The sequence below is a fragment of the Aedes albopictus genome, chromosome 1 (assembly GCF_035046485.1).
Source record: "Aedes albopictus strain Foshan chromosome 1, AalbF5, whole genome shotgun sequence".
Lineage (NCBI taxonomy): Eukaryota > Metazoa > Arthropoda > Insecta > Diptera > Culicidae > Aedes > Aedes albopictus.
Window position 1 is genome coordinate 172,258,298 of NC_085136.1, and position 9,023 is coordinate 172,267,320.

Sequence of the window (9,023 nt, forward strand, 5' to 3'; positions counted from 1 at the left end):
TTCAAAAATTATAATTTTTAATAATTTTGACGTGATGATTTTAACACATTATCGAATAGCATCAATAAAAACTGGTTGTTTTTTCGATACACTAAGTCTAGGGTACAACTTTTTTTTAGCAAGCATCGGATCACTTAGCGGTCTTCAACAAAGATGTTCCACATAGAATTCCCTATAATAATACTAAAAATAAGTCCCGAGGACCTGGGATCGAATCCCACTCCCAACATACTGGCAAAATGTAAGTTCTTCCTTCGGAAGGGAAGTAAAGTGTGGGACCCGAGATGAACTAGCCTAGGGCTAAAAATCTCGTTAATACAGATAAAAAAAATACTAAAAATAAGGGTTATTGAACGCTTCCAGTGCCATCTAGTGGCAGAAAACTAAAACTATGCCATTCATGCACATATTTGTACCAGTTTTACCATATAAATTTCAGACTAGTCGAGCGATACCTAAGACCTTATCAATTCAGCTCAAATTTGTGCTGTAGCTCATGGGAGTCTAAAACAGCAAATTGAGGTGGTCAGACTTAGGATATTTTAGTTTTAAATTTTCTCATAAATGTTTGAGCAGCCCTAGTAGAATACCATTGCTCAAATTAGAATTGGTACCACATATTTAAACCTGATAGCAATAAAAGTGATAATTTCCAAACAGTTTCTTTTGTTTTTTTCTTGTGCATAATTGGCGTATTTTTCTGAAGTTCTTGTAAATCTTTTGTAACATTTTTATGTGATTTACTTTAGTGATTTCTTATAGCAATACTTTGAAACTTTGAAGATCTTCATTCATTCTAATTTAAGTACTAAGTGAGTCTCTTTTGTGAACCATAACGAATTACCACCAAAATTCTTGGCGGTGTTCTAATTAGGTTTACAAACACATATTCCTACATATTATTTGTGTATCTCTTGGAATATTTTCATGGAAATTTACGAATGGCAGTCTTGAAGGCATATATTCCATGCAATCTTCAAAAATTCCCCCCAGAGGGCTCTCCAGAAATTTCACCATGAATTCTTCTAAAAATACTCCATGCTTAAGAAACTCCTCCATGGATTATTTCAGAAACTTCTCCGGGAATTCTTTCATAAAACCATCCATGGATTCCTGACATTCCCAAGTAACAATTTCCATACCTTATGCTCTTAGATATTATTTATTAGGGTTTTGTTACGGATTTGGTAAAACCTGTTTGGTTTAATGAAGCAGTTCATATTGTAAAATAGCTTTAACAACACAAGCAACTTTAAAGCAGTTTGTAGATACTTTCAAGCCAATGGAATAAAACTTACCTGCTTGCCTGTTTTCCAAGCAAAAATTTCATTGTAAACGAACTGTTAAGTGCGTATTAAAACTTGATCATAAAACTTGGCATATCTTAACGGTCCTAAAACCTGATAGATTGTATAAAGTCGTGATAAAGCAGTTATAAACTTTTTTTGGATTTAACATCAGACGTATTAAAGCTGGATTGAGAGTGGCACCAAAGACAAACAGACGTAACACTTCGAGCATTTTTCGATTCAAATCATAGTCATGGTAACGTATTCGCCCAATGCTAAAATAACTGAGTTTGGCTAACCAACAACTAGGTGGCGGTAGTGGGCAAACCTCAAACTCGAACAAAAACGATGCGAGCGCCATGGTTGGTCAGTTGGCCAACTATGGAATTTTTAAATAGACTGTTAAATCGGTGTACGATGAGAATTATCAGAGTGTTACGTCTGTTTGTCTGTGGTGGCACAGCAATGCGATCTACTTTTGGTGAATAGATTTAATATGCTACCCAAATGAAAAAGTAATCAATCAGACATCATTATTTTTTCATTTTATATAAAGGAAATGTAATTAAAACAATCTTCGGCCGGCAAAATTTGTCTGGCTAGACGATCTAACTAAGGTTCCCCTGCTAGAGTCCGATTGTGACCGGGGTTTCCCAAGCAAGATATGGGTGGTAGGGATCGTATCGTTTGCTCTTGCTTCGGCATCACACTTTCATTTGCGCACAGCCACAGTCGATGGAGGAAGATCCTGATTGATTACTTACCAAATACTCCAGCAGATAAAGCGACCACGTAAACCCCGAAAAATAACTAAAATCTATCGAAAATACAAACCTTTTGGTTTGTTTACGTTTTTGCGACTGTCAGCCAAGCGGCGAGTTCTTAAGAGCGTTTAGCCTGCACTCGCATCTCCTTAAAACCAAACAGCGTTTGAGTAGCGCATATAATCATGCGTTAAGAATAAGAAGGTGTATGTCAGCCTTTGCACCGTATCGATAAAGAATAACAACTCTAGAAGATGCTGCTTTTACTCTAACTGATCTTAAACAATCGCAAACAAAAGCAGGAGGATTTAACTTAAAGGACTCTATGTTTTTCATCGCGATAATCAATTCCTGCTAGCAAATTGTGTGCGCCATGTTGATGTTTGGATTGTGGCTTGCATGCATAGTTTTGTAACCGTTTGGTTACAAATTGTAGATTTTTGTTTTGTATTTAATGTTGTTTGTGTCGGACCCTTCACGTTTCTTGTGTAAAACCAGCAAAGATACCACAGAAGTGATAGGGTTAAGTGCCGCTGTGAATGTATTTGTCTGCTACCAATTATGTAACATGGCTGAACTAATGAGCAGACAGAATACACAGAGAATGACGGAATGTGGGAAATTGGGATTTTAACGGCCATTGCCCAAATTAGGCAGCTTTTGCCAATAGGCGTCCGTGTGCTGTGGATGTGGTTTTTATTAGTGCAGTGGTAAAATTCGGTTTAAGAACCCCTGCCCCCCCCCCCTTTTCCTAGCAAGAGCTAGGCTGTGCTTTGGGGAAGAAGACCGTTCAGGTAATTTGAATACCCTGCACAATAGTCAGAAACTATTTTAAAATATACGTCCCCAAATAGGACCTCTTTTGTTGGACCTTTTAATAGGTTCCTCCGTCCAGCACACGGGTCGGCCCGCGAAGCCGTAAAGTTTATAGGGTTTATCACTCGTTTTATAGGGTTTTATCACTCGTTTATTACAGCTGTAAAGGTTAATAAGCTTTAAAATAAGTTTTAACGGTTTGATCGTAACATCAGCTTGTAGACCATAAGAAAACTAAAAATGTTACTTGGGATTCTAACAGCGTTTAAGTTTAAGAAATTAAAGATTCCAGAATTCTTTAAGACATTTTTCCAAGGTTTCTTAAAAAATCCGAATGTTCCTTCAGAAATATTTTTAGAAATGCTTTAAGTTCCTCCATAAACTGTCCAAATTTCTATGCAGAACCACTGAAATGGCTCCATAAAAAACGTCACGCAAAAATCTCAATTTTCAACTCCCCTCCCTTCTATGGCACACTTTTTGTATGGGACTCCTCTGAAAATTATCACACATTTCGGAATCCCTCCCTTCTCAAAGTGTGGCGTAACTTACGGACTTTCGCCCTTCAGATATAACTCCAGGAATTATAATAACACAGTTATCCCAGGGTTCGTTCAGGAATTCCTCCCTCAGACTTCTTCTATGAATTACTTCGTGGAGTGTCCCCAGGACATTATTCAGAAGTTCTTCCATGATTTTGTTTAGCAATTCCTTCCAATAATTAGATATTCTTGCAGTGAATTCTGAAGAAAATCAAATAGTTCATGAGTTCCTCTGGGTATTTCTCTACGTATTTCATCAGTAATGTCTCCTAAAATTCTTCCGAGGATACCATTAGGATTTTTTCTTCGGATTTTTTTTTAGAAATTTAAAAATATTTCAATAACAATTTCTAGTAAGATTTTTATATATTCTGTTGGAAATTTCTAGGAACCTTTACAGAAGATATAGTATGTCGCCAGACAGCCACTCAAGAATTTCTCTTAAAATATATTCAAGAATTCCTCCGGAAGTTCTTTCCGAACATCCCCCATGAATTTTGGTAAAAGATTTCTCTTGGTATTTTTCTAAATATTTTTTAATAAATGCTTGTAGAAATTCCACCAAGGGTTTCTGAGGGAGAGTTTCCAGAAATTTCTTTGGCAACTTTTTCTAGAGTTTTTTTTTTTTTTTGAAAAATCCCTTGGGACTCTTTCACGTCATCTTCAGAAATTTGATAAACAATTTTTTTTTTCAAAAATTCCTCCAAGAATTCTTTTAGAAATTCCTCCATGGATTCCATTTAAAGTTTACTACATATACTAAAGATTTCCTACTGAAACATCACTTAAAACTCCTTCAGTAGTTTAAGGATTTTCCGTGAATGTCAGTAAGTGATTACCTTATACATTTTTCCATGATTTTGTTTTTTTCATTTTCAGAATTTTCAGCAATTCTTTCGAAAACTCTTCCAACGATTCCCGTTTAAAATATCGTCAGGGAATACCGAAGAAATGCCTAGAAGGTTTCTCTTTGGAATCCCTTCTGCGGTTCTTTCAGAAATAATTCCAGTGATTTTAGAGATTCGTCCGGGGATTCTTTGAGATATTACTCCAAAGATATTTACAGAAGTGTTTTATGAAATCATGTAGCAATTATTCATCGAGTTTTGCCTGAAAGAATTTCTATAGCAATGTTTAAAAATTTCCTGATGAGATCTACTTGATGTTTATTTATTTCACTACGTCTCCAGCAAATGCTGCACAGACTGATTCTTAAAAACTATCACCGGTCCTTAATAGCTATTTTAAATGTATTCCTAGACATCCCAAAGTCATACACGTCGAAAACTTCATTGAAGTGTTGGCAGCAGCGGCTGAAAGGATTGTTCTGCCCGTATAGTGTTCTGCGAAACGGTAAAGCGATGAAACCTCTGTTTCTTAACCGGCGACACGGTGCATGGATGTTAATGTCGGCTAGCAACGATGAGCAGTCAGTCTTACCAGATAAAATGTCGTATATCAGCAACCTTTGGAGCATTACACGGCGACTTGTCAATGGTTGAAGATTAATGAGCTTGCACCTGTCTTCATAAGGAGGCAGCCTCAGAGGGTCATTCCAAGGAAGTTTCCTTAAGGCGTACCTTAGAAACGACCGTTGAACACGTTCGATGCGTTCAGAGTGCGTTGCGTGGTATGGTGACCAAACTTGCACGGCGTACTCTAGAATACTGCGGATGAGCGTACAGTATAGGGTCTTCAAGGTATATATATTATTGAACTCTTGCGTGTTGCGTTTTATGAATCCTAATGTGGCAAATGCTTTGGCTATCGTCGTCGAAATGTGCTTAGCAAACGTCAATTTTTTGTCGAAAATCACACCCAAGTCTTTGATCCATTCCACTTGTTCAAGGGGAGAACCATTCAGTGCGTAGTCGAAAGAGATTGGCGATTGTACCCGACTAATTAATAACTAATTACTTTGCATTTTTTAACGTTCACATGCATTCCGTTATTGTTACACCATTCGCTGAGGATGTCGATATCATGCTGTAACGCAACGCAGTCCAGCAGAGACGAGATAGAACGAAATATTTTCAAGTCATCTGCATAGAAGAGCTTTCCAGAGCGGAGACGAAGACACAAGTCGTTAATAAACAGCACAAAAATCAGCGGCCCTAAGTGGCTCCCTTGCGGAACGCCTGAGGGAATGTGGAATCCTATTGAAGAAGCGTTCCCAAACGATACAAATGCCGTTCTGTTTGTGAGGTAGTCCTTTAACCAATTGGTCAGCCAGGCGGGAAATCCGTAGTGTTGAAGTTTCGCAATCGCAAGATTGTGAGGAACTTTATCGAATGCCTTTGCAAAGTCCACATAGATCGAGTCAACTTGCACGCGCTTGTCCATGCACGGAAACAGAAAGTTGGAGTAGTCCATCAAATTCGTAAGTGTTGACCGATTTTTAACAAACCCGTGCTGACACTCCGATATGATTGGAAGCGCGACAGGAAACATGACATCATAAATCAAACGTTCAAATACCTTAGCTAAGCATGGTAGAAGCGAAATAGCTCGGTAGTTTTCAACGTTATGAACGTTACCAGATTTGTGTATCGGGATGATCGCAGCAGTTTTCCAGGCGGTCGGGAACTTACCGCTCGTAAGAGATCGGTTGAAAATGATCGTCATTGGGACAGCGAGAGGGGCGGCGCACGATCTAACAAAAACTGGAGGCAATCTATCCGCGCCTGGCCCTTTCGAAGGATCCACTGAACTGAGGGCAGCATGGATGTTGACTTCACTTAGAGCGGGTTGTGCTAGGGACATATTGTATGACGGAATACTGTCGATGTACGGGCCTGTTGCGGAGACATCGTTTGTTTCATACACATCTTTGAAGAAGTCAGCAAATAGATTCGCAGCCTCATCGGTTGAGTTTGACCTTATGTTGTTGTAGGTTACGTCGCTGGGAATAGACTTATTACGTTTTTTCGAGTTGACATAAGACCAGAACGAGGAAGGATTAGCTTGCAAATCAGTTTCGGTACGATTTAAGTAGTCCTTGAAGGCGGAATCCACGGATGATTGGTAACTGGATTCCAATTGTTGCAGATTCATTTTGGCTATGTGCGTTCTTTGCTTGAAGTATCTTTTCCTGGCCTTGCGGAGAACGTTGCGACTGTGGCGTATTTCTGCAGTCCACCATGGAGGAGACGTCTTAGAGTGTCGTAGGTTTCTTTTGAATGGCACTTTTTCATTCAAAATTGAAAATACTGTGTCGTAAAAATTGGTGATGGCATCGTCTAAGTTATCGGTCTGTAGAATGCCAGACCAGTTGACCCTCTCTAAAGACGTCGAGAGATCGTCAAAGTCACAGTGACGGAAGTCAAAATCAGGAAGACCACGGTTAGCACGATGCACAATTTGCTTAGCAGGCAGATAATCTAAACGAATAATGAACGGCTTGTGATGGATATCAACTTTCAGGATTGGTGTTGGGGGTTCCAGTAGTTCGACGTTGACAGGATCATTCACAAACGCTAAATCAAGAAGTCTTCCATTTGCGTTGTATGCAGAACAGATTTGATGCAGGCCGCATGGCAGGACAGTTTCACACAGGCTGATCTCTTGTTCAGAAGAAGCGTTCAAAGGAATATAACTGTTGAGGTCAGTGTCAAGTTGCCATTGCAAATGAGGTAGGTTATAGTCGCCAACCACCACGATGCTGTCTGAGCTATCGGAGCTTTCAAGCATCTCTTGAATTGACGATGCGTGATTTGAGTATAGGCAGGGGTTGCTATTTGGTCGCAAGTAGATGCAACAAATATATATCGCTAGGGAATTCAGTTGAACGCGGACACATACCTGCTCAAGTGATTCTCAATTCGTTAGTTGAACTTGGGAAGCCTTCAAGTTGTTTCTAACCGCAATTAGGACTCCACCTCCACGCTTAAGTGTGCTTGTTAGGTTGTTGCGGTCACAGCGGAATATAGTGTACTCAGAAGAAAGTTCGGCGTTTCCGATGTCGTCATTGAGCCAGGTTTCGGTGAGAGCGATAACGTCGTAGTCAGCGGATAAGGTAGTCCTATGGAATGTGTCGGTTTTGGTTCTCATCCCTCTAACGTTTTGGTAATACACGGTGATAAAACTTTTGTTTGTTGAACATTTCCGTGTGTTCGGAGCATTACACGGCGTTTCGTTTATACTAGAGCTACCAGGGACGATTGGGCAGTAGATTCCGCTGTTACCTCGGTTATGTCTACCGTGTCCGTATTCGGTACCGTCGCAGGAGGCTGCCAAAAAACCCTTCGCTCTCTGGACTTGTCCTCGAATTCGCGGAATACTATACCAACCGGCCAAGTATTGGTTGTCATTGCTCTCGACTTCATATGGGCAGGCAATTCAACTTTAAACGAGACGAAGTTCAACGATGACAGATCTCTGCCCCGAGGTACAAGTTTCACGATTTTAACATTTTCGGTCTCCAACCTTTCTTTGACAAGGCCAAGGACTGAATCATCTGGAGCCTTCGGGGAGATACCCGATAGATACAACCAGAACTTATCATTATTGGAATTCTGATTGTTTAAATCGGAGGCACCTGGGGCACTGCGGTCGTTACCTCGCAGTAGTTTAGCCGGCCGGAATGGTGTGCGATCTTCCTCTCTACCACGTTTACTATTAGATTCAAAGTAAAACGGGTTACGGCCTGCGGGTGGAATGGGCGTTTTTGGAACAGCATCGATGAGTTTATTGAAATTAGAGTAAAGTTCCTTTCTAATCTCATTCAACACTTCGGTGCGGATATCATCCTTGAATTTTTCGATTACGAGGTCATTTGCAACATTTGTGGAAATCAACGCATTGCGGAAGCGTGCATTTTCCATCATTTTGCTGCACGCGTGACACATCCAATACATCTGTCTACATCTACCGACAGACTCCAATAAGGCCTCGTCCACACTGGCACAACGGAAGCAGAACCGCGCTGAACAGAATCCACGGCATTGCATAACACAATGTTCCACCAGCTCGTTGGCGCAACTTTCGCAAACTCCAAGCATGGTTGATGGAAATGTTCAGGCACGCGAGGGTTAAAATATTGCGTTCAGATGCTCGTCAACAGATGGCGTTACTGACGTGGAATTGTGATGGACGTCGGTGGTAGTTTCGGTAGTTTGTGTTGTAGTGAAAATGACACCAAAACAAAACTGTGATGCAGAGTGACTCACCGGTGCTGCTGACGTTCTCTCGTGTATCGATGTATTTGTGATGTGGATGAACAGCATGCGACGTAACCAAAATAAACGAAGCAGCTTTCTCCTTCACTCTCAGTGGCGGGATGACGGCAAAATGCAAAACAAACTTGCGAAGCGTTGGCGGTGGGAGCAGCTTGTGGTTCTTTTCGGTGTCGTTAAATTAAAAGACGGCGCAGGACGGTGTTTTTATTGGCGAAAAAATTGTGACGGACAGTAGCGGTTCTTAGTTTAGATCGTTCGCTGATCGATTTCGTGGGCATATGATGATCGGAATGGTATGGAGGTGAGTGTTTGTTTTGATGCAGCGAACAGCAGTATTGTGGCAGGTGGCAGTGGTGGCGGTGCGGTTGTGGTGGTGCGGGTGGAAGAGGTGGGCGGGGCGGCGACGAGGTGGCGATTGTTGGAATGGCGAGGGTC

The 9,023-nt window shown here is 40.8% G+C and overlaps 1 protein-coding gene across 1 annotated transcript; it reads right to left on the reverse strand.

Moving 5' to 3' along the window:
* Window positions 1–7,547: 7,547 nt before the first annotated feature.
* LOC109406348 (uncharacterized) lies at window positions 7,548–8,411 on the reverse strand. Its single transcript, XM_019679450.4, has one exon. The coding sequence runs from the start codon at window positions 8,409–8,411 to the stop codon at window positions 7,548–7,550; it is 864 nt and encodes a 287-aa protein (XP_019534995.4).
* Between the last annotated feature and the right edge of the window lie 612 nt (window positions 8,412–9,023).